The sequence below is a fragment of the Uloborus diversus genome, chromosome 1 (assembly GCF_026930045.1).
Source record: "Uloborus diversus isolate 005 chromosome 1, Udiv.v.3.1, whole genome shotgun sequence".
Lineage (NCBI taxonomy): Eukaryota > Metazoa > Arthropoda > Arachnida > Araneae > Uloboridae > Uloborus > Uloborus diversus.
In genome coordinates this window covers 200,699,478-200,726,259 of record NC_072731.1, presented here as the reverse complement: position 1 = coordinate 200,726,259, position 26,782 = coordinate 200,699,478, and the positions used below count along the sequence as shown (strand labels likewise).

Below are 26,782 nucleotides of genomic sequence, written 5' to 3'. Positions count from 1 at the left end.
AACCCTCCCAATCTCAAAGGGTACAGTTTTGTCGAAAGACGACTGCCCGAAAACTGAGGAAGAAAAAAGGGAAGCAGAAAAGCTCCCATACAGAAATTTGTTGGGTTGTATGGCATACATAGCGGGAAAGACCCGGCCTGACATCTCTTATGCGGTGAATATTTTTTCCCAATTTCAAGCAAATCCCGGAAGGAAGCATTGGGATTTTCTATTAAGATTGCTAGGATATTTAAAGTATACAATATCATACAAACTAAATTTAAGTTCAATCAGTAGTGTAGATCTACGGGGATTTTCCGACTCTGATTACGCCGCTAATCGGGAGGATAGAGTCTCAATGGGTGGATCAATTTTGTGTATTGATCGGGTCCCAATTAATTGGAGGACATTTAAACATAAATGTGTTGCGTTATCCACAATGGAAGCAGAATATATTTCACTTGGTGAAACTGCAAAAGAAATGGTCTGGCTGAAGAGGATAATTACAGAAATAAGTGAATTAAATATTGAAAACCTCCAGCTTAAGGATACAGTCATTTATTGTGATAACACTGCAACAACTGATTTTTCTAAGTCTCCCATTGAGAATTCCCGTACAAAACACATTGATGTAAGGTACCATTTTTTAAGAAATTTAATTGATCAAAAGATTTTTTTGATTAAATATGTGAGGACAAATGTAAACATCGCGGACATTTTCACTAAACCCCTATCTAAGAATTGTTTAAATAAGCTTTGTAAAATTATATTTAATTGGGATTAACTTAAGAGGGGGGCATATCAAATTTTTGAACTATTTTTCAAATGTATCTTTTGTAAATATAATATGAATGTAGTTAAGTGTTTTTTTAATGTATATAATGTGGTTTTTGGTGAAATTCCTTCAAGAGGGGGGAACTTGTTGGGCTAAATGCCTTTATTTTTGTTTCTTGAAGAATTTCACCAATATTGTTTAAAAAAAAAAATTGTAACTTACCTTTTGCCGTTCCGGGAAAAACCTTGCACGGGAAATCCCATCCACCTGCCACCGACACTCAAATGTCCGAGTTTGAATCGGAAGTGTTCGGAAAAATATGTGGCACGCTATGATTGGTTGCCGTCATTCGGCAGATGTCGGTAAACTTCCGACAAAGCACATGTCGATCACATGAGAAAACCATGTTGAGGTGTTTGGTGCTGAATGTCAAATTAAATAAGAATTGTGCAACCTGCAAGCTGCGTGTTTTCCGAGTTGAGTTGTTCTTGCAATATGCAAATAAGGTAACGTCACATTGTTACGAGCAAGGTCGGATCTGGCTATAAATACTTTGACCGGCCGTAGCTCGATGGCTACTTTTTCTCTCACTTGTCTCCTCGTCTTGTGTTGTTTGTGTTTGTAAATGTGTTCGTCCATGTCATCATAAGTTTTTTTTTGCTACTGGCCTCTCAGGTGAGGTCTGATTTTTTCTGAATGATTCGCTGTTGATGTCTTCAGTTTTGGAAGCGCGTGCTGCCATGACGTCCATAAAAGTGAAAAGTTATAGTTAAATCTAAGTGGGTCGTTTGGTCTCCGAGGAAAAAGGATCGTGTCCATCTTCGATATTTTCCCCTGATATGGTGAACTTGGCTCATAAGGTGTGAACTGACCAGCTTGCAATTCTGGGGAGATTGCGATGCCGTCCATCTACCTGTGGGGATTCACTATGGAACATCGACAGGACTTTTTGACACCTGCATGGACTTATTGTAAGATCTTTTTAACATAATTTAATTTTTCTTCGGAGGACCAAATTATTGTATTGTAACCATTTTTTAATATATGTTAAATAAATGTTTTTCAGTGTAAAGAATGATTCATGTCTTATTTTCTTCGGGCAGACCACTCCCTCAAATTTTATGTTGGAAATGAGTTGCCTAATTTTCAGCTTAGCTGTAGATTAGCTCTATAATATCTAAAATCATATCCAACACACCCCCCTACAAACTCAAAAAATAAATAAATAATAATAATAATATTTCATGCAAACATGAATTTCATACAATATCTAGAAACAACTACATTTGTGTTATAGTGAAATTTTAAGTAGGATAATGTACAAAAGACTAATAAAAACAATGAACGCTTTTTATGCCCTAGACACATGTGTACGTGGAGAGGTCAAAAAAGTAAGGTGGTGTAGGCAGACCTGGATTTACGTACAAGCTAAGCACACTCTAGCTTGGTGCCCTCCCCCCCCCCCCTTTGTTAGGGGTCTCAAACTCCTGGATATTAGCATGATTCATTCCAAAAAAAAAAGGAAAAGTACTTGAAAAAATAAATTTTCCTTCCTAGTGCTTGAAAACCTTAAAAATTAGGAAATGTGTGGTTACAACCACAAATGGGTGGGAGAGGAGAGATGCCAATATATATCAAATTCAGCTCCTTGCTATATCTGCACCAAAAGTGTAAAAACCATGGTTCTCACGTTTCTGAAACATATTACAAATTTTTGTGACTCACATTTTCATATCTTGCTATTTATATAATTCCGAATGCAGTATTTTCGAAATTCTTTTATTATTGCTTGCTTTTACCTTACTTCTTCTGCATATTGTCAATCTGTTTAGTGCAGCGGAAAAAATACACTACCTCTATTCCTTTTCATTTCTGTCCCACTTGTAATTGAAGAAAAGTTGTTGTCATGTGATAAATCTAGTTTCTTTTTTCTTTCAAATTTAAAATAGCTGTTTCTTACAAAGTAAGAACAGGACTGCAAAAATTTACAATCAAGTACTAAAATATCAGAGACTGGAAAGGACAAATGAAGAGCGTTAAATAATTTTTAACTGTTGTAGAGGCTTTGAAAAAATTAGATAAGTCTTTGAAAATCCTACGCAAAGTGGGCTCCAATTTTATTTCTTACCAAGTCTATAAATAATGAACATGAACTGTTCGAATGGGCAGTATGTTACTCTTTTGTTACCTATTTTCTAACAGCATTTCTTTTAAAGCATTTTTTACTATTGACCATTTTATATTTATTCATTGCTATATTTATCAAAGGATTGGAGGGGTGATTAAAAACTAATTGTACTGAAAGCCGATGTGAATAAGAAACAATGCATTGTCTTTTATCTTCCAGTGCTCTTTCTCTCTGTCAAATGCTGTCATTGATTTGTCGAATCAAAAATAATTTTTACTGTGAATTATCTTAATTTGAGAAAGTGTATTGCCGAATTTTATACATATTATGGTGGATAACGGTGGCTCAGTGGTAGAATTCTCGCCTTCCACACGAGCGATCCGGGTTCAAATCCCGACTAGGACAAAGTGAATCCTTAATTGTAACTCAGGGTACTCGACAGGACGCTATTTTGGATCTAGTTTTCTGCGACATGGAAGGCTCTGTTCAGGGGTTATATGTAGGGGAACACATTGGAGATAGTGACCACAACAGTATTAGGTTTGGGATTAAATTTGATGTGCACAAAGTAGAGAATTTTAGGTTTGTGCCCAATTTCAGAAATACTGACTTTGTGGCACTTCGGCAGAGTTTGAAAGCAGTTTTTTCTTTTGGATTGGACAATAGCGATGTGAATCTTCAATGGGCAGAGTTTAAGGAAAATCTAGCGAATACGGTTAGGGATCATGTTCCTTTTAGGCGAAAGGGTGTCAACACTAAAATTTGGCCAATGTGGTTCTCCAGGGAAACTAAAGACGCTCTAAATTACAAGCAAGCTGCTTTTCATAGGTTTAGAGAAACAGGTCACAGTGCAGATAGGATCCAATATTGTAAGGCAAGGCGTAAATTTAAGTATTTGGTACGGATTCAGAAAAGAGAGTTGGAGCAAAGACTGGCAGATAACATAAACAGGAATCCCAAGAGGTTTTTTGCATATGCTAATTCGGGGAAAGTTCGAAATAGTCATATTGGGCCACTGGTTGATGAGCACGGAATTTTAATTCAAGACGATAGTGATATTGCTAATGTTCTTAATAACTTTTTTTCGAGTGTTTTTAACGATAACTGTATCTCAACGGTTGACACCAACAAGACACAAGCTATAGTACAGCTTGAGGACTTTGTATTTTCCAGGGATGACGTTTTACTACATTTGAAAAAAATTAAAGAGACTAAGGCTCCGGGGCCGGATGATATTTATCCAAAAATTTTAGTTGAATGTGCAGAGGAATTAGCAGATGTAATCGCAAACATTTTCAATGCTTCTTATAATTCGGGGACAGTGCCAGAGGACTGGAAGCTGGCTAACATTACACCGCTCTTCAAGAAAGGGTCTAAAGGGAGTGCGGGAAATTATAGACCTGTGAGTCTAACTTCGGTGGTTTGCAAAATTTTTGAAACATTGATGAAAATTAAGATAGTAAATTTTCTAGAGACTAATAATCTATTGACTAGTTTTCAGTACGGTTTCAGGATTTGTGCAACTAATTTATTACATTTCTATGACAAAGTTACCATGGCTTTGGACAATAAGAATCCTGTAGATGTTGTTTACATTGATTTTCAAAAAGCTTTCGATAAGGTACCACATGTTGCTCTACTTAGCAAATTAGCTGATATAGGAATAGGAGGGAAAACTTTCATTTGGGTAAAAAACTGGCTGACCGGAAGGAAACAAAGAGTAGTTGTAAGGGGAAATTATTCTAATTGGAGTGAGGTCTTAAGCAGGGTTCCTCAAGGATCAGTGTTAGGCCCTGTTTTGTTCATTGTCTTTATGAACGATATTCACAAAAATATTTTCGGGAACATGAATTGTTTTGCTGATGATGTCAAAGTTATGGGGACTGTAGAAAATGATGAACAAGCAAATCAGCTGCAAGAGGATCTAGATCATATTATGGAGTGGGCTGATAAATGGGGTATGGCTGTTAATGTTGGGAAATGTCAAGTGCTACATTTAGGGCATGGAAACAAGTGTACAAGTTATTATTTGCAAGGTTCAGTCATTAGTCAGGCAGACAAAGTTACTGATCTGGGGGTCTTAATAAGTCAGGATTTAAAGTTTAGCCAACAGTGCAGCATTGCTAGCAACAAAGCCAATAAGATGCTTGGGTTTATCAATAGATCTATTTCAAATAAATCTAAAGAAGTTCTTCTGCCCTTATATAGAAGTTTGGTAAGACCCCATTTGGAGTATGCTGTTCAGTTTTGGTCTCCTTATCTTAAGAAAGACATTAATGTATTGGAAAGGGTTCAAAGGCGGGCTACAAGGCTAATAAGCGGACTTTCCCACTTAGATTATGATTCCAGGCTTAGAAGGCTAAAAATGTACAGTCTTGAGCAAAGAAGAGACCGAGAGGACATGATTCAGCTGTTTAAATTTATTAAAACGAAAGATGTTACGGGGCTAAAGTTTAGCACTGAAAACAGGACAAGGGGTCATTGTTTTAAGCTATTTAAATCTCAGGCTAACTTGGATATTAGGAAAAATTATTATTTTAGCAGGGTAGTGGAACCTTGGAACAGCTTACCGGAAGAGGTGGTAATGAGCAAAGGAGTAGACAGTTTTAAGAGGGCCATTGATCTTCACTGGGGATTGTAAATTGACTAGGACCAGTCTAGCTGGGCCCAGAGCCTGTTGCTGGTCGTCACTTTTGTATTTGTATTATTGAAATTTTTTTCCTGGGGAGAAACACCCAGATGCCCGGTCCCCTACAATTGCGGATAAAACATACTCCACTTAAAGGATAGTCCTGGATTACTCTTGATACCCTTCTGTTTCCCAAGATCAATCCAAAAAGGACATCTTGGAAAACACATTGAAACACGATCAAATAAGTAAAATTATTGCTGTATGTATCAGAGAAAAGGGACAAACATAGTAAAGAAAAACAAACTAAAAGATTTCCTCTTACACCACCGAGAGAAACGTTGTTCAAACTACAAAAGGGACCCCATACCTGAAATAGCTTAGGGCCCCATTAAGCCTAAATCCGGCCCTGGTTGCAGGAAATTGATGGATGATTATCAATTTCAAACGTATCTTAACACAGGGAAAGATAGTGGGAGTTCAATTTTTTGTACATGAGGAAGTCACTACTAGTTCTAAGTATTGACAGTGTGAACCTAATCCTGAAAAAAGTATGTTGCTGACATGAAGTGGGGTGGAAGTAAGGGATTTTACAAATTTTCAAATTAGTCGGCTTGAAAATGCATTTTAGCTTCATAGTTTTCAAAAACTTGCAATTCCACTTTGGGTGTCAGCCCCCAGACAGGTGACAGAGATAGCCCCCTCCCCTCCCCCGTAGCAAAACCACTGTTATTATATATCGTCGCCTTGAAGCAACAGTAAGATATCTAATCCCAGAAATAATATTAAGATTTCTTACTGTTGCTCTGAGGCGACGATATGTTGTCTTATTCATATTTTAGAACAAAGTTTCAGGTTAATTCCATATGTGACAGACATTACATCAGACAACTATTTTCCTTAGTTTCAGGTACCAAATATTAAAATATGTTAATAAATTTTGGTGTACTAAGACATTTTCATGCCCTTATTACACACAAATAAAAAAAATATTATGTTGAATTAAATATTTGAGTTATAGAGTAATAAAACACTGACAGACATTACAAAAAATTGACATGGAAATGGGATGATGCCTCGTTGTTATCCCATTGCTCTGAATTTTTTTATGTTATGTATTCAAAAAAAAAAAAATTTTAGTAAAAAAAGAATGTTTTCTATGATATCTAAGTAAAAAAAGTAAAAATTTCAAAACAGGATTTTTATTAAAAAAATTTCAACTGTGGCAGACATTACAAGATTTTGTGACAGACATTACACGTGCAAATTTTTATTTATATATCTATCAATAAATGAAAAATATTTACCTCCTATAACATTAAATGTTACAAATTGAATGTTTGAATGATATGAAAGATGAAAAATTGTTAAACTACACTTATTAAAGCTTGAGAGTTTACCAAAGTTGGATCAACTGTTGTCGCTACTATTTGTGTTTTCTAATACCACACAGCATGGTCTTCTGACTCAAATTTAAATAGTCCTTTTATTTTGGCTGGTACTAGGGTTTCTTTTAGTTTTGAGTTTTTAGGAAGTAATGACAACTTTTGCTAAATTTTTGTTATGGACGTAAATTAAACTTCATTTCAAAAAAAATTTAAATTGTATAGTTTTATTTAGAAAAAAAAATTTAAATAAATGCATGTTATTATAGTATGTTAATAGTTTAAACTGTACTGCAATTAATTTTGTTCATTTTTATTTTGCTATTCTCAAATAAATAATAGCAGGTGATTGAGTAACCTGGGTGCTTCAACAAGAAACTCGCGCCATGGCATGATAACTTGATAATATAGTAGACCCTTGTTTTATGCAGGTTTATCTTACATGGTTTAAGATTTGACACCTTTATTTTGTTTTACGCAAATGAGTTTCAGTTTTATGTGGATGTGGCAATGCTAACAGATAAAATTTCCCCCTCTGTCGAAATCCACACTCTTAAAGATTGCAGATTATGGGTAATCAACTGCATTTTGGTGTGCTAATAATCAAGCTTGGTTCACTGGAGACATTTTATGCAATTGGTTCCAGAACTCTTTCCAGATGTAAAGTTATTAAACTCACACAGTTCAGAACTCACGGGAAGAAGAGCTTTTAGGAGTGACAAAAGAGGTCAAAACCAACGAGGATACCAACGTCAGTGACACACAACCAAAAATGTTCACATTGAAAATTTTGAGCCACTCCTAGACAACAGAAATGATCTTTCTGATTTGTTAGTGAAGGAAGATTTTATCATGGAAATGACACAATTGATCATGGATGCATTAATGCTCTGCAAAGAATTACAGAGAAAAATTCTTATTGGCTGCAAAAGAAATGCATGTTGTGCATAAACTCGATATAAGTACACATTAAACTTATTATACAATTAGTCATCACTAGAATTAAGTATTTTGTTATCTATGGAACCAAACCCCTATTTTAACACAAGTATTAGGTCTCAATTTAAGCAGCATTTTTGTGGAATGTAACCCCCGTGTAAAATGAGGGTCTACTGTATGTTTTGGTAATGTTTAACATGCAGAAAAAGTTTTTATTGTGATAAGGCTGAACTCGATCTAGTAAATTAACAGATTTACTGGTAAGACTGTGTCATTTCAGGGGAATGAAAAAACGAAAACAATAAACGCTAGTACTGGGGTTTAGGGTTACTTCACTGGTGTTAGGGTTAAAATTTCAACTATCAAAATATCATCAAACAAGCAATTGCTTCCTTTAAATGTAGAAGAGTAGAAGCAATTTTCACCCGTCATACCTTGACGGGCGACTTTCTAGTTAGAATTAAGCATTTGAAAATATGGTACTTTTTTTGTTATTTTTATGAAAACCTGAATATTATACTTCCAACTAGGAAAAAAGAATATTATTTAACTTTTATTAAAAAACCAATGCAGTATTCTAAAAATATATTTTATGCTTTAGAATGATGTGAAATATAATAACAAAAACTGCAATATGAAATTATGACCCAATGGCTTCACTTTTCATCGAATTGCTCTTAAATAAACTAGTATGACAGACATTACACATGTAACCCCCCTGACATTACAAATGTGACAGACATTACACATTTAAAAATCTTCAATGTAATTCAATTTTTTAAAATTAACCACATGGGCATGTTTCTTATAACATAGAATAGGAGGAAATATAAATAAAAGTATAAGATATAAACATATCCTTGTTAAAACTTAAAAACTTTTTTTTTTTTTTTTTGTGAAACATTACAGGTCACGGAGAGATTATTCTAAAGCCTTTAAAAAACTCAAAAATATTTATCAATAAATTTGATGTTTTTCAAGTGCTTATGAATCAATTTTCTTGACTAATAAAATTTTTGAAAAGGATCTATTTAAAATTTTAAAGTTAAATGAAAATCAAAGTCGTAAAATTTAAGCTTGTAGTTTGGGTCACAGAATAGGGAAGTTGCAACCTATCAAATGTTCATATTTTGGCTATTGGATATTGTTAATTGACCCTCAACTAAAAAATTCACCATTGCCGAATTTTAAAACACCGTGATTCATTTTTAATGATTTTTTAAAAATTCACACACAAAAGTGCGTTCTTCTGAAACGTCCCGAGCTTACGTCACAGGGGGCTAATGGGCAGCCTTCTGCCGAAGATCCCTTGTTTTTGCTAGGGACATTTTGAGCACACTGATATTTTTATTTTTTAGCAATTCAATAATCCTTTTGAACACACTATGGAAGCAAGATTCGTTAAAGCACAATCTTAAATAATCTTCCTCAAGTAACATCAATGATGATATTCGAATATTTCCGAGAGGATGAGAGGTTTAATGTTCAGAAACGTGAGGAGATAAGTCTTTTACGTTTCGTCTTCGAAGTCGAAATCACGTTCTTCGGTTTCTCCCCTATCGGAAGAGCGCATGACGTCACTTCCTATGCCATTTGACGTCACAAACGCTTGAACTTTAAAAATTAATTTAAAAAAAACTACTTATCGTATCGCAAAAAATTTTTCACCTATGATGTTCATACATGTTACTCTATTATATAAAAACAAAATTGAAAAATCGAAAACTTCCCTATTAACTCTAAAAAAACTTCATAAAAAATATTAAGATATAGTAATAGCAATGATTTTTATTAATTTTAAAAAATTTGATTTATTTCCTGCACATTATGATTCAAAACTAAAGTTTTGATGAAATTTAAAAATTAGCAGCTTTGTCCACAAATTCATGGAACTAACTATCAACAATATTTAAAAATTGCTACATTTGATCACATTTTAGTGGGCATGTCCTTTTAAAGAAATGCAATGCAAAAACAGTAAATTTCAAGGTTATGAACAGTTTCCGTAGAATAGCATTCTTAAATGAAGATATTCTAAAAAACACACAAGAGAAAGAAATTCCAAACAGAAATGCATAGGGAAATCTCTGCTTACTTGTAAAAGTTTAAACAAACTCATTGTTTATTTGTTAGCTCATAGTTTGAGTGACATTGACAGGCATTCACCACTCAGTTACCACCCAGTGCCCCTCCCACGAAATTGTGAAATTGTACACTTGCTTCTTTTGTTTTATCATTAATAATATTACAGTAGACCCTCGTTTTACACAGAGGTTATGTTCCACAGAAATTGAAACCGCATAAATTGAGACCTAATAGTAATGTAAAAATAGAGGTTAGGTTCCGTAGATAAAAAATCTATTTCATTCTAGTGATGACTAACTATATAACAAGTTGAATGTGTACTTATATCGATTTTTATGCATGCGTAAAGAAACAAATTGATTTCATGTTCTGTTTATAAAGAGGCAATGAGTCTTTCGACAGTCCTTAAGAATTTTTCTCTGTAATTCTTTGCAGAGCATTAATCATCCATGACCACTTGCGTCATTTCCATGAAAGAATCTTCCTTCTCTAATAAATCAGAAAGATCATTTCTATTGTCTAGGAATGGCTCAAAATTTTCAATGTGAACGTTTTTGGTTGTGTGTCACCGATGTCAGTATCCTCCTTTTGGCCGCCTTTGTCACTCCTAAAAGCTTTTCTTCCAGTGAGTTCTGAACTGTGTGAGTTTAATAACTCTACTTCTGGAAAGGGCTATGGAACTGATTGCTTAAAATGTCTCCAGTGGCCCAAGCTCAATTACTAGCAAGCCAAAATGCAGTTTATTATGTGCAACCTGCAATCTTTAGGAGTTTGGATTTTGAAAGAGGGGAAAAAATTTTCTGTTTGTACTGCCACATCCGCGTAAAACCGAAACTCATCCGTGTAAAACAAAATAAAGATGTCAAATCTTAAACCGCGTATAATCGAAACTGAGTAAAATAAACCCGAGTAAAACGAGGGTCTACTGTAATACATATCATGCAGACCAATAATAGTGTTCTTACTTCGCCTTTCAAAAGCTCCTCAATTTGAAGTAAGAATGATAATGATTCACCAGATGATGAATTTTTCAATACATCTAAATCATGTTCAGTGAGACTGGATGTTTTCTTCATACTTCGGAAACGCTTTGCTGGTTTTTTTGGCTGCTCCTAAAATAGGCAAAAAAAGAAGTAAGTTCTTCACTATCAGTAATCTTGGTGACAGAAGATTAATTTTTAAAGAAAATCTCAATTGTAAGCTAAATTCTAAGATGCACCTACTTGAGAAGACATAATATATTCAGCAAGAGCTCGCTTTTTTAAAACAGCCGTCATTTTCACTTTGTGTGGTACAACAAAAATTTCTCAAATGTCTGCAACAATTGCAATGTTTTCTACAAGTTAAAACATGGTTATGAACTAATTTTTTACCATTTAAACTAATTTATAACATCCTTATCCTTTCACAGCATTACACTTCATTAAATGCATATGCTCAAAAACAAGAAGTGAGAGTTTCAAGGCAATGGTCTTTTCTCTCTAACACACATACAAACATAGGGGGATAGAGACAGTGTTTAATTCCTCCTCTCTTTTCGATGTGCGAGTTTTTGTGTATGTTCAAGTTTTTTTTACCAGCCTTGACTTTTGAAAAGTATTTTGAATGTCTTGTAGAGTACCTACTGCGATGTACATTGCGTTCACGTGTTCTTAGGCATCAAAAACTTCTTCCAGCAAACCATTTTGACTTTTGACACTTCAACAGCCGCAGATAACAATTTTCTCGCTACGAAATCAAATTTTAAAAATATTTTTACAATACAAATTTATTCCTTGATTTGTGTTTTTTTGTTTGCAACCGTAATGGCAATTTAAATGGATCGATCAATGGATCTTCCGTGGGGTTTTTTTTTTATGTTACTTCCGTTTTTTATCTAATTTTAGAGCAAATTTCAGATATCATTGTCTAAAAATCAGAAATCATAGCAAAATTTTGTTTTCCCACACAGTTCATTGTGTTTTCTTGTAATAAAGGCAGAAATAGTCTTCAGTGACGTGAAATCTTATTTACGCATGTCACGTGAAGTTAAGGCACCCAATCAGATTTATTGAAAGGCTACCACCGCCAAGCTCGTTTGCGGAAAAGCGAATCGTACGCAAGCTGCTAAATTTTCATTTCGTATCGAAAATTAGCGGTGTGAAACGCTGAAAGGGGTTTCCGTGATGGACAAACCCAAACACTAATTGACATGTAGCGTCTATTGCTGGATGTTATCTTTTGTTACGTTTTATGTTTATTGTTGTTACTTAATAAATTATTACAAGTTTCAATTGTCTAAAACATATTTTAAATTCGTACACATGTTTTTAATTTGATTTCTTGGTCGCCATCTTGATGAATGTTTATCATTAGTACATATTTTATAACGCGAATTAATGTGAAGTGTATTGGTATTATATGACACGTTAATCCCAAATAATTGATGATTCATAAAATATTATGATGCCAAAGATGAACTGAGTACTTAGTGTGATTTTCGTAGTACCGAAACGGAAAGCATGTCTTATTCTACTACATCGTTAGTAAATCTGTGGGAAAAAGGAGGTAAATAATGTAAAATTTTCTTATTTTGATTTGAATTGTTCTATGTAAATGATATTTTCCTTTAAAATTCTATTCAATGTCAAGTTGTTTACAAATTAAGTTATTTAAAAACTTTTTCTTGTTTTAGGCAACTTTCATTGTTAAAGTAATTTTTTAATGCATTTATAGAAGTGTCCTTCGAAAATATTATCGAAGATTATTATAATTTTTTTCTACAAGTTTTGATGCTATTTTCTAAGCTATGAAATACGTTCTTTCTTATTCACATTACAATACGGACTCGGATGTTTCCAAAGTAATCCTTTCTTATTCTTTATTCTGCGAATCGACCCCCTCCTCCCTTGATTCTATAATGAAAGTTGTTTTATATTGTTTTTCTGCTCTTTAGCTAGCCTCTTATTCTCTGTATTAACTTAAAATCATGATCGGCAGAATTTAGCGAGAGTGGTGTTTCGCGAGTGCGCTTCCCATCTTCCGTACTTGAATTATTATGCTATGCCTGTCAATTTTATTTGAATCTCAAAAGATATAATAAGCGATTGAAGAAAGAGTAGTATACTGTTATGTCTCGAGTTAAAATAGAATTTCGTACGCTTTTATTTTCTTTTTATATTTATAGCACCCCCGACAAACAAATTTTCGTTAGTAGGGACTGTGCCAAAAATTCTCTTTCATTTTTTTTTTTTTTTTTTGCCCATATTTACTTTGAAAATTTTATATGAGTATTGAATCAATCTTATATCGTTAATTACACTTGATTGGTTATAACATTTTCATAAAAGAAAGTAGGTTATATTAAGTAGGATTTTAGATATATTTCTATAAAAGTTTTGGTGTCTGCTTTTGTGAATAAGTAAGCCTAACACTTAGTACTTTTGTTACAGTTTGGTTGAAGTTTAATATTAGATTTATATTTTATGTGGTACTAGTGTCTAAGCAGATTATCTAGAATGGGCCAAGCTTCAAACATGCCTCGCAAAAAGTAATAGGGAAGTTCAAGCATTTCTACTCAGCTCTACATATACCTAGGGAGTTATTACAAGTATCACAGGTGTTTTTAAGTCGATAGTTGGGGTTATAAAAGTTAAAATTGACCAAAATAAGTCCCTGGAAGCAAATTGTGTTGGAAAATGTGGCAGAAAATAATAAAAAATTCACTTACCAACCGTAGAACAGTGGCGTTACACAAAGAGAGTTTTTGGGGCTTAGTGCCCTTCCCTTTTAGGGTCGAATTTATCGCAAAAATTAATATATTATCCAAAATTTATTATCATCTCAAAGATTTTTTTAAAGTTCTGTCGTTTTTTAAAGAACATAGACAGGGCTGGATTACAAGGGGAGGGGGGTCTAAGTGACATCTGATCGGTTGGCAGCACCATGGGGCAGCATAACATTCATTTGTTTATTTGTTTTCAATTTTATTGACACAAAAAGTTAACTTATGAAAATATTATTAAACATCTCCTGAAATTCGGATTAAATTCTCATTTTCGAAAATGATCCAGCAGCTTACAAACATGGGCAGATTAATAGGGGGGGGGGGGAGAGGGCAATGCCCTTCCAGTTTTGGGAAGACTTTCCATCTAGCAACAACATGCCTTCTAAAATCTTAAAACAAAAATCATAATTCTTTGAATTTATTTTCTTTTTTGAATAGTTAGTTCAAAAGCCAAAATTAAGAGAACAGCGAATGTAATTTTCTGATGGGGGAAAAAAAAACACTGTACACTGTATTACAAGTAGAAAAGCTGCCTCTGGGGGTGCTGAAAATGTGTCTAAAATGACTATTTTAGCTTGAAAACCATTGGAGCAAGTATGCATGTACATGAAAATATAGACTAAACAAGCTATGCATTCAGCTGCAATAATTGATGATCGTTTTAACAAATCAGAAGCAAAAACGAAAGAAAAGTTGTTGAAACTCCTAAGCAAAATATGCTTCAAATTTATTTCTTGTCAAGTGTATAAATTATGAATTGCTCAAATCGGCAGCAACTCTCTTGTTTACCCATTTTCTAAATTTGTCCACCATTTCTTTTTAAGCATTAACTTACATTACAAAGCACATTTAAAGTATATAACTTTAAAAAAAAAAGCTGTTGGTCCATTTTTCCCCTTGATTTTGCCCAATTACCCCTTACAAGGTATCAAAATGCACTGTTTTGTATCCTTTTTACAAAATTTTCTCGGGGGAGAAACCTCCGGGCCCCCTAAAATTGGAGGTATTCTATATCACACTTAAAAGGGAGGCCTGCTTCACTCTTGATATCAGTTCCTCTCTTTAGGTCAATTCAAAAGGACAGCATGTAACACATTACTAAAGACGACACCCACAAAGATAAAGAATGGCTTTATGTATCGCAGGAAAAGCCATAGGAGGGGGGGAGTAAAGATGTTGCTAAAAAAACTGCCCCCACCCTCCAGGAATTTAGTCCTAAAATCCCCCTATGGGGGGGGGGGCTTCCAAAAATAAATTTTTTTCTCTATCACCAAAGATTGTCCATACTAGCACTTTTCAAACTACTATTTCAAAATTCAACGACTTACGAAGGAAAGTCCTAAATCCCCCCCTCACCCCCAACATCTTCAAAGAATGTCTAAAATTGATTTTAAAACTAAAATTTCGAAAAATAGCCGAAATATCTTTGAATTTATACCTTCTCTTCCATTACCAAAATGGTGGATACATTTGTGTTTTCATGATTTCAATTTTCGAAAAAATTCTGATGGGGGGGGTCTATGAATCTTTTGTCCCTAGCATCACCGAACAAAGGTTAAAGTACGTTTTTAAAGCAACAATTTAGAAAAAAATTCTATGAGTTATTCCTTGAAATTTCGATTTCGAAAAAATTCCGGTGGAAGGTCCCCGAATCTTTTGTTCTCAACATCACCAAAGATCGTCTCAAAGCGCATTTTAGAGCTACAATTTTGAAAAAATCCTAGGAATGCATTCTCTAACCAATTTCTTTCTGTAGTGTAGTTAAAGCTGGCTTACAATCCCATTTTGAAGACTTAAGTTTATAAAATTTTGTGATACACTTTTTCCTCTAACGTAGCCAATAATCATCTAAAAATGTATTTTTTGAACTTCAGTTCAGAAAATTTTCTGGGGAGGGGGGGGGGTCTTCTTGACCCCTGTTTTTTGCGCAAAACCTGCACTTACAATTGGTGTAATTATTTGTTTACATCAAATCTTATTTAAGTGGTCTCTGAAGCCTAAAAGCTCCAAAATGTAAGCTGGGCAATTCCACGGGAATGGGGAACTGATGATTAATTTTTCAAAATCCTTTTTTTCTCACAAATTAGGTATCATTTTCAAGGTTATGAGTTGAATTATATGAAAATAATAAAAATTACCCCAAAAGTTTATGTTTATAAGAGTTACAAACCTTTGAACAGAGGTATTTTCGACATGCTGTCAGAATGGATTTTTTGATATCTTGTTGGAATTGGTATTTCAAACTAGAGTTGCAATATTTTTCACATTGTAACTGATTCAGATGCCTGCCACAACACTTGAGAACAAATGTAGCACAAAAAATGAGACCTAAATAAAATATTTTTGTCTTTAAAAGTTTATTTATAACAGGCACTTTGATAAAATTACGTCCGACACTCAACTGCCTAAAAGTTTGAGCTGTATAAAATAGGATGGAACATTTTACAAAACATTTTACCTGCAAATCAGAACATCAGTTACTATTGAAAATGTGCAATCCCAACAAAATTCAAATAAATAGTTTTTTCTTATTTTATGGTGTCGGACGTAACAAATTAATTACGTCCGACACCAAGAATTTTAAAATTGTTACCTCGTTATGGTTACAGAATTTCTCTGATTTAAAACAGAAGGGATAGAGAGCAGCGATAACAACATTTCTTTATACTTTAGTCATTAAAATGTCTTTATTAATAGGTTCTCTTACTTAAAAACATTTTTTTTTTAAACCATGAAACTGGTAATTGATTTACTGGTCCAATTTGTTACATAATATTTTTTTCCTAGAAGCACTGACCTTATAAGGAATAGTTTTTTCTTTATTTTAAGCATCTCAAAATGTGGCAATTTTACAGCAGAACGAAATTTGATCTGTCAAACTGGGCGCATGCCATGCCCAAGCCACGATCTTCATCAAAAAAAACCCATTATTTAGCCCACTTTTGGGTTTTTTTAAATTTTTTGAGAAGTTTTTTAAAAAGGTAATTAATTTAAATACTTTTACAATTTAAACTTCTATTTTATTTGTTCTTCACAACAGACAATGGACATAAAAAATGAATTTTGAACTTTAATAGTATTTCTTAACTCTTAACGGCATTAAAAATACTTCAAAGATTTAAAAAATATATATTTAACTTTTATCTTTAACTGGTCAATAAATAACTCAAATTATCTTGACTAAGTCCTGTCACATCTGGTTTTCTCAATATTTGTAGATTGTACAGAGGAAACTACTCTAGCAAAAAGGCTTTCATGTGAATTATTTTCTGCAACCCGACGCGTCACAAATTTCGAATTAACAAGTTATATTTTTTTTAGAAATTAACAGGTTTTCCAAATGGTCGGACAGAAAACAGAATAGGATGTACAGTATTTTCATTATCTTACAAAAAAGTTTAATATTTCTTAATCTGTACACAGAAATAGAAAAACAGGCAACATAAAATTCAAAGAAATGTCTTGATTAAGCTGGAATTCAGTAAATAGGGATTTAAACTACTTGAGGTTCTACAGTAGTTTTGCATAAAAAAAATGAAATACAATAAAGTAAAATGCAAAAAAAAATAGTAGTAATTAAAAACGAACAATAGATTTTATCACTCAAGAAGTAATTTTGCCTTAACTGTTGGTAATCATGGAAACTAAAAAATCTGAAACTTCACCATTCTTGGGTTTCGTTGTCTTTCATACTCTGCTTCAGAAAATGTTGAATTTTAACTAGTTTTCCAGCTTTTTTTACCCCAAGACAATTCTTGTGCTTTGTTCATATACTTACGCTACAATATGCTACAAGTATCCTACATTTTCCCTAAAAAAAGACAAAAAACCCACATTTCTTTTAAAAAACCCAGCTTTAGTTGGGTTTTATTTAAAAAAAACCCTGGGTCCATGGGCTTTTTTTAAAAAAACCCGGGTTTTTGCCAACCCTGCCTGTTAGAATATCTTAAAATCAAATAACCAAGCACTAAAAATGTACAAGTTTTCTCAGATAGTCTCAGCTTACAGTTTAAGTAAGGATACCTATTATCAAAACATTTATTTAAGCAGAGATTCAACACAAAATTAACCCAGAATTTCTTTGCAGTGTTCCCTGGGGAAGGAACTGTAGACAGCATAGTTGGTAAGGTTAAAAAAAAAAAGTGGCGTATTGTTAAAGCTGGAAGTAAAATGCCAGGGGGGGAGGGAGAGTGCTCAATCAAATCAGACCACCACTGCAACCATTGAACTAGACAAGCTGGAATAGTGTTAAGTGGTATGTCACCAGAATTATGCATCTGTGGCTCCTTCATTAATCTGCAGTGTACTTGAAGCACACATATCATCAGAAGAGATCATGCATAATTCAGCAACATTGCAGTAATATTTGAGAAAATCGTTGAGCAATGCATGCACTGAGTCAAAGCGATTTCATTGAATAAAATTACTATCTCAGACACTTCTTCCTCACAAACACTTAGGATGGTTGCTCTATTTAAAGAAGAATTATCTGACAGTGATGCATTGGATGAATTTGAAGATATGGAATTTGTTGCACAACTTAAAAGTACATAAGTGGGTTGCTGCGGTCAACGAAGAGTCTGTACAATACACAGGATGCAATCCCCTGTTAAATGGGGAAATGATTGAAGTATCTGTGATGTATAGGACAGAAGGGCACTTCAAATGGCAAAAAGAGGAAGATAAAATCTTCTATACAAAATAAAAAAAATTTTAAGAATTTTTTTCCACCTATCCCAATTAGAAGTGTGCGAAATTAGCATTTATGAAAAATATTTCATGTTTAATGTTGTAATTATCTAAACATCTCATTTATTGTCATTAACATATTACTCAAGGTTTAAAGCAAAATTAAGAGTAATTTGAAAAGGTTTTAAACTTTTCTTTACGTCCGACACCATGGTAATTTTGTACATATTACGTGCGACACCAATACCAAAGTCCCTATTTTGGCACTTAATACCTCTAAAATTAAAAAAATCTTTATGAGTTATTAATATTTCATCATTGCTCTTTGACATAAAAGTAGTTACATTGTTGCAGATTAAGCCATTGACCTGAATCTTAGATTTTAGTTTTGCTAGTCTCATTTTTCAGATTCAACTCATACGTCCGACACCATGAGTTAAATATTTTTTTCTTGAAATAAAATTTTGTAACAGAAATTCTTTTTATGCTTAACAATTCTACATACACTAGTAAGTATTTAAAAAAATATTTTGATTTATTTCAAAATTGTTAACCAATAAATGTGTTGGTTTTTTGAAGTAAATATCGTGCAATTCTTACGTCCGACACCGTGGAATTGCCCAGCTGACAATGATTTATAAGTTAGAACTATGGGTATATACAGAAATATTTTTTGTTGAAAGTTTATTTCCCATGAAAAAATCTGGAAATGAAACACAATATTTTAGTGTTAAATTTTATATGCAATAATATACCTATTCAAATACACTCTACATTAAAATGTAAAAATTTAAAAATGTATTTGATATGACTTATAAAACAAGTTTGATTTATTATTTTGAAGCAGCATCCTAATAGCTGATCATCGAGTAACCCATGTGCTTCAACAATGAAACTCGCGTCACAGCTTGATAATATGTTTTGATAATGTTTTACATGAAGGGAAAGGCTTTATTGTGACAAGGCTAAACTCGATCTGGTAATTTAAATGTTTTACTGGTAAGACTTTCATTTTAGGAAAAAGAAGAAACCAAAACAATTAACTCTATCTACTGCAGTTTAGGGTTAATCCACTGGTGTTCGGGTTAAAATTTCAACTATCGAACTATCCCCAAACAGGCAATTGCTTTGTTCAATTCTGGAAACAAATTTCACCCGTCATACCATGACGGGAGATTCTCTAGTGACATTTTAATAAATGAACAGGCAATGTAAATAAAAGCAACTATAAAGCCAGATATTCGCAGGATATCTTCTCCAACTATCCAAATCCGGCAAACGAAAATGCCCAGGATATCCAGTATCGGGCAGAATCACTATTCTGTGCATCCATAGTTATAATTACAGTAGACCCTCATTTTACGTGAGTTTATTTTACGCAGTTTAAGATTTGACACCTTTATTTTATATGGATGAGTTTTGTTTTTACACGGATGCGGCAGTGTGAACCAGATAAAATTTTCCTCTCTTTTGAAATCTAAACTCCTGAGATTGCAGATTACATTTAAACTGCATTTTGGCACTCTAATATTCGAGCTGGGGCTACCGGAAGCATTTAATGAGATTGGTTCCAGGGCATAAAGTTATTAAACTTGTACAGTTCAGAACTCACAGGAAGAAGAGCTTTTAGTAGTGACCAAAGAGGACAAAACCAACTAGGATTCCAGTATCAACGACACACAATTAAAAACGTCACATTGAAAATTTTCCTTGACAACAGCAAAATGATCTTTCTGATTTGTTAGTGAAGTGATTTGCACAAGTGGGGACCACACTAAGGATTTCAAATTGTTAACCAGCAAATTTGCCAAATTTTAAAGTGTTAGTCGAATTTCAAATCTCTTAGCCAAAGACTAACTTTAACTGATTTTAATGTATTTTTGTCTGTAGAAATATTTAATCAGAAAATGAAGTATAACTTATTTTTGACAAACTTTTAAAGATAAGGCAGGGAGATTTTTTTCCAATGAAAATTTCAGAGAATTTTATGTTTGCCAATAATTTTGCCAAATTAGAGTTTTCTCCACCGAATTTTCGATTTTATCGCATTTGATGCAATGGGGAAAGCAAGTTTTAACCGATCCCTGACAAGTGATCATGGATGCGTTAATGCTGTGCAAAGAACTACTATAGAGAAAAATTCTTTAGGACTACCAAAAGACTTTTCTGCTGTGGGCAGGTAAAAGGCAGTAATTGCAAATTTTTCATTTTTTTGCATTTTTGTTATCTATTGTACGTTAGCTTTATTGTGAAAGCTTGCTTATTTGGTTTCTGCAGAAAAAAACGTGAAAAAGAGGCCTTTATCCAACATTTTCATATTGTTTGTATTGAATCTAAAACGCATCTCTAAAAATATCTCGAAAACTTGCAGATACTGCTGTTTACCTGCCCACGGAACTATTATAGCCAGCCCCTTTTTATAAACACTAAATTAATTTATGTTTTCTTTATGCATGTCGTACATATATGTCGATCAAGGGCGATCCAAAAAGTTCTCAAGGAGGGAGGGAGGCGGCGGTTAATTTTTTTAACTGGACTCTTGATACACATCTGATTTATACATGTTTGGGGGAGGGGATGTCATATCTTTTTTATCAAAAACTATTAATGTTCAGAGATTTAGCCAAGGAGGTTCCCGAAATTATTCCTTTCATTTTCCGTTGAAAGAGGCTTACAATAATTACATTTTAGAACTGCAATTTAGTAATAATTCCGGGGGAATGTTTCAGTACCCCTGCCCTCTCCCTAACACCATCGTTGTCTTAAAATTTGCTTTTTAAAACTGGTTTCAAAAGATTACCAGAGGCTAGTCATTGTACCCCATCTTTCTTGTAACACTACCCGAAATACAAATACAAAAGTGACGACCAGCAACAGGCTCTGGGCCCAGCTAGACTGGTCCGGGTCAATTTACAATCCCCAGTGAAGATCAATGGCCCTCTTAAAACTATCTACTCCCTTGCTCATTACCACCTCTTCCGGTAAGCTGTTCCAAGGTTCCACTACTCTGCTAAAATAATAATTTTTCCTAATATCCATGTTAGCCTGAGATTTAAATAGCTTAAAACAATGACCCCTTGTCCTGTTTGCAGTGCTAAACTTCAGCCCCGTAACATCTTTCATTTTAATAAATTTAAACAACTGAATCATGTCCCCTCGGTCTCTTCTTTGCTCAAGACTGTACATTTTTAGCCTTCATAATCTAAGTGGGAAAGTCCATTTATTAGTCTTGTAGCTCGCCTTTGAACCCTTTCCAATACATTAAAATCTTTCTTAAGATAATGAGACCAAAACTGAACAGCATACTCCAAATGAGGCCTTACCAAACTTCTATATAAGAGCAGAAGAACTTCTTTAGATTTGTTTGAAATAGATCTATTGATAAATCCAAGCATCTTACTGGCTCTGTTACTAGCAATGCTGCACTGTTGGCTAAACTTTAAATCCTGACTTATTAAGACCCCCAGATCAGTAACTTTGTCTGCCTGACTAATGACTGAACCATGCAAATAATAATTTGTACACTTATTTCCATGTCCTAAATGTAGCACTTGACATTTCCCAACATTAACAGCCATACCCCATTTATCAGCCCACTCTGTAATATGATCTAGACCCTCTTGCAGCTGATTTGCTTGTTCTTCATTTTCTACAGTCCCCATAACTTTGACATCATCAGCAAAACAATTCATGTTTCCAGAAATATTTTTGTGAATATCGTTCATAAAGACAATGAACAAAACAGGCCCTAACACTGATCCTTGAGGAACCCCGCTTAAGACCTCACTCCAATTAGAATAATTTCCCCTTACAACTACTCTTTGTTTCCTTCCGGTCAGCCAGTTTTTTACCCAAATGAAAGTTTTCCCTCCTATTCCTATATCAGCTAATTTGCTAAGTAGAGCAACATGCGGTACCTTATCGAAAGCTTTTTGAAAATCAATGTAAACAACATCTACAGGCTTCTTATTGTAAATGTCTACAATTTTCTTGTCTTAAAGTCTTAAATTGTGAAAAATTACCTGGGGAAGGCATCCAAACTTCTTACGTTGCCAAAGATTGTAAAAAAATGCCTTTTTAGAACTTCAGCTCGGAAAAGTTTTTGAAACTGCGATTTGAACCCTATTCCATTTCTTGACATCATTGAAAAAAGGTCCTACACTTGCATTTTAGGACTTCAATTCGGAAATCCATACAGATTTGACGGATGAGTGCGCTTGACTATTTTAAAATTTTTTGAAACTCATATCCCTAAAAGCAGCATATGAAAGATGTTGAAAACCACTTTTATTTCTTCTCTAATCTGGACCTTTGATTTTTTAGAGGTCATCAAAAGTTGTTTTCGTAGTCAAAAATGGGACTTTTAGATCTATGCACTTTGGCAAATATCTATTTGAATTACATTCATGGTAATTAATTTTACACTTATATGTTGAAGTGAGTAAGATGATAGTCTTACATGCTAAGTTTCATGGCTGTAACTTAAAAATTAAAATAATGGCAACAAGTTCAAGGTCAAATGTAACATTTTTACTCATTTTCAAAGGGGGAGAACTTGCTTAGGGGAAGAAAACACAAAATGAAATATGGCAAAAACTAATCACTGGAATCACGCTAATAAGGAAACGTAACCATTCTGAGTTTGTATACCCTTTATTGATTACAGCCCCTCAAAAATCAGAAAAATGTCCAAAATGAATTTTTTAGACCCTTGTAAGCATGGTTGCCACACTTCCGTCCAAGGGACGGAATTCCGTCTTTTCAAAAATTTCGGCCATCGGATTTTTTTTCCATGTTCAAAATGATTTTTATTGATGAAACAAATCTTTACTTTTGAATCTCTCACTCTCAAAAAAGGTGTTATTCTTCTGAGGACAAAAAACTGGCCCCTCTGCTAAAGTTAAAAAGATAAGCTGTTTCCCCCCCCCCCCCCAAAAAAAAAAATTAAATAAGTCACTCAATCTGTTGATTTCAACCATTCTTATCTTAATCTGGAAAATTTTATTAAAGTTTTTATCACAATGCATCTTATAGCCAAGAATCTCATACCTGAATTTTTTTTAATTACTATTTTTTGTATGAAATATGAACTATTTATGTAACATGAACTATAAAATCTGAAGCTTTTCTTCTGCAGCAGCAAATAGTAAGTTTTTTTATTGTATTTTATTATTAATTTCTTTTTCTGCTTTTACCTCCAAAAAATCTTGGACAATGGTATGTTATTTTTTTCTTTAGGTTTTAATTTTTACTTAATCTTACAATTTGGTTTTACTATATAGTTACAGCATCAAAAATTAGCATTATATATGTCTAAAACATCAAACAAACTAAGCGCTAACATTTTGGTGTCGTGAAATGGAGCCACGCGCTTTTCAGTCCTGGCCAATTTTTAGAGTGGCACCCATGCTTGTAAGCCAAAAGGGGATGGAATTAAAAATAAGACGTCTTATCCAATTAAATATTCCATTCAAGTACTATGCATCTCATATTGTTTTATGTATATAGTTAGTAAAAAAGATACAGGTCTTTGAAATTGAGTAATTTTGCTAGTTGATTCACACCCTAAAACAGAAATAAATTAAACCTTTATAAATTAGGTATATTGTGCTCTATATAATATATTTTACTGAGAAAACATATTATAAGTATAAAAATAATTATTTTAATATGATAACTTAGAAATATTGGGACATGAAGGAGAGTTCATATTTGATTGACAGCTCAAGTAAGTAATTTACCGACTACACTGATTTTTTACACACAAATTTTCAATGCATACATACTCTCTGTACATTAACTTATACCAAAAACATTATCTACATTACTCAAAAGAATATAATAATAAAAACGTTTTGAAGAATAATTCAAATTGATTAATGATATGACAAATCAAATTATTTACTTAGATAACTATCTTTAAGTGTAAGAACAAAAACCAATGTTGAAGAAATAAGGAAAACAAAACCCAAAAGAAAAATCCTACAAAATCAAATGATATACTTGAATATTGAAAAAGAAAATGCTTTCAAAAATCAGTTCGCTGCCCCAACAGTAGTGTAGCCGACCACTCCGCCATCTATTAGGAATTCATAGAAGATAGTACAAAATTTACCCCGCCATCTACAGTGGCCCCCATTTATTTGAATCACATTTCTTCTAAACAGTTATGATTCTACAAAGTGGCAAATTCAGTAAAGCCAGATTTTATTCTATTTTTGAGAAATTGATTCATTAAAGCAGTTGATTCAATTAACCGGCGTCCACTGTATCAGGAATTCATCAAACTAAACAATTAACTAAACATTTATTTTGCAATTACAAATATTTCGGTCAATCTGATTTAAAAAAAAAAAAACATATAGCTTTCCTCAATAAATGGATTATTCAACACAAAAAGAATTTCTCAATTCGAACCAGTAGTTCTTGAGATTAGCGCTTTCAAACAAACTCTTCAGCTTTATATTATTAGTATTGATTTGCATTTTCTATCATTTTCAAGACTCAAACTGAACTTTTGTTAATGGAAAAAAAATCATTTATCCCCCAAAGCAGAACACTACTAAATTTGCGATGTACGTCGTGGAACAGATGTCTGAGCTGCAAGAACAATTCTGTTCAAATATGAGAGGAAAACTAAAATTTTCTGCAAAAATTCTACGGATTTCTGGAAAAACTGCAGATTTTCTGCAAATATCTTTCATTTCAAGATAGAATTTTGCACAAATTCTGTAAATTAAATTAGAAGAAAATCTAAAATTCTCGGAAATTACACCCGGGTTTTAACCAGTTTTAGACAGTGGCCTGGATAAAATCAGTTTTATCCGGCCAAAACTACAACCCTGTAGGATTCCCTGTTGGACAAAGCAACAAAGTGTTTGACCCATGTCCAAAGGGGGCTTTGCTTCCCAGGTATGGAGTGCATAGGAGCTAGCTAAATCAATGTGCTAGGGGTATGAACCTGCTACTTACGTCAATTTGCGAAAAGCTTAGTATCAGGTTCATTGATGAATGGAGTTGTTGTAAACGGGATTGGATTGCTAGGGATGGCCTGCATCTGAGCTCTACTGGGGTCAAAATGGTTAAGTGGTTTGATTTTAGGGGCTTTGGAGTCAAAAAACTAAGTTTTGAATGGGGGGCATGGTTCAAGCATCGGGTATCGAGAGGAAGATAATTTTTTCGGTATTGCTAAAAATGGAAATAAAGTGTCGAACAAGAGTAGTAATTTTAACAATTGTGATTTAGGTAATTTCAGGGCGTTAAATAAAAGCAATTTCGGCATGCTTAACGTTTACTATACCAATGCTCGCAGTATTAGTCACAAGTTGGAAGAATTGAAAAGCATAATTATAAATGAGAAGTTGGATGTTATTAGAATTACAGAAACATGGGCTACTGACTTTGATGTAGATTTATTACATATAGCTGGGTATAATTTGTTTAGATAAGATAGAGTAGGCAAAAGAGGTAATGGGGTTTTATTTTATGTTAGAGGCAATTTCATTTGCAATGAATTGGTCATTAATGATAAACTTGCTGATATTGATATGGTTTGGCTGGCATTGATAAGCAATAAGGGGAAAAAATTGTGCTTTGGAAACATTTATAGGCCACCTAATTTAAGTCAGGGACAAGATGAACATTGAACAGATGTATCATTTTGTTAGTGACATGTCCAGTAAGGGATCCATCATCATAATGGGAGATTTCAACTTTCCGGGCATTGATTGGAATAATTTTTATCCTAGTAATGGCAGAGAAGAGGAATTTTTAAAAGTAATTGGTGATTGTTTCTTAGATCAAGTTGTAACTCAGGACTCGAGAAGAGGCGGTTTTGGATCTAGTTTTCTGTGACATAGGAAGTTCTGTTTAGGGGTTGTGTGTAGGGGATCATATTACAGATAGTGATTATAACAGCATTAGGTTCTGGATTGAATTTGAAGTGTACAAACATAAAAATTTAATATTTGTGCCCAATTTTAGAAACACTGATTTTGTTGTACTTAGGCAGAGAGCTTGAAAGAGGTTTTTTTCGTCAGGATTGAAAAATAGCGACGTAGATCAGCAGTATACTGAATTTAAGGAAAAACTGGCAAAAACAGTTGGAAATTATGTTCCATTTAGGAGAAAAGGTGTTAGTACTAAAATTTGGCCCATGTGGTTCTCCATGGAGATTAAAGAAGCTCTAAATTATAACCAAGCCGCTTTTCGTCAGTTTAAGGAAACTGTTCAGAGGGCAGATAGGCTCCAGTATTGTAAGGGAAGACGAAATTTGAAGTATTTGATACGGATTCAGAAAAGGGAATTGGAGCAAAGGCTAGCAAATAACATTGATGGGAATCCTAAAAGGTTTTTTGCTTACACTAATTCTGCGAAAGCTCGTAATAGTCAAATTGGGCCATGGTTG

General features: G+C 33.6%; 1 protein-coding gene across 1 annotated transcript in view; it reads right to left on the bottom strand.

Annotated features, from left to right (window-relative positions):
• LOC129234126 (integrator complex subunit 4-like) overlaps nt 1–11,280 on the bottom strand; it is a 61,329-nt gene extending 50,049 nt beyond the window's left edge. Inside the window, exons 1-2 of the mRNA XM_054868019.1 lie at nt 11,144–11,280; nt 10,886–11,032 (exon numbers count right to left, since the gene is read on the bottom strand). Of these exons, the coding sequence (XP_054723994.1) occupies nt 10,886–11,032; nt 11,144–11,197 (201 nt within the window). The 5' untranslated portion in view covers nt 11,198–11,280. The remainder of the gene's footprint in view (nt 1–10,885; nt 11,033–11,143) is intronic.
• Nucleotides 11,281–26,782: the final 15,502 nt, after the last annotated feature.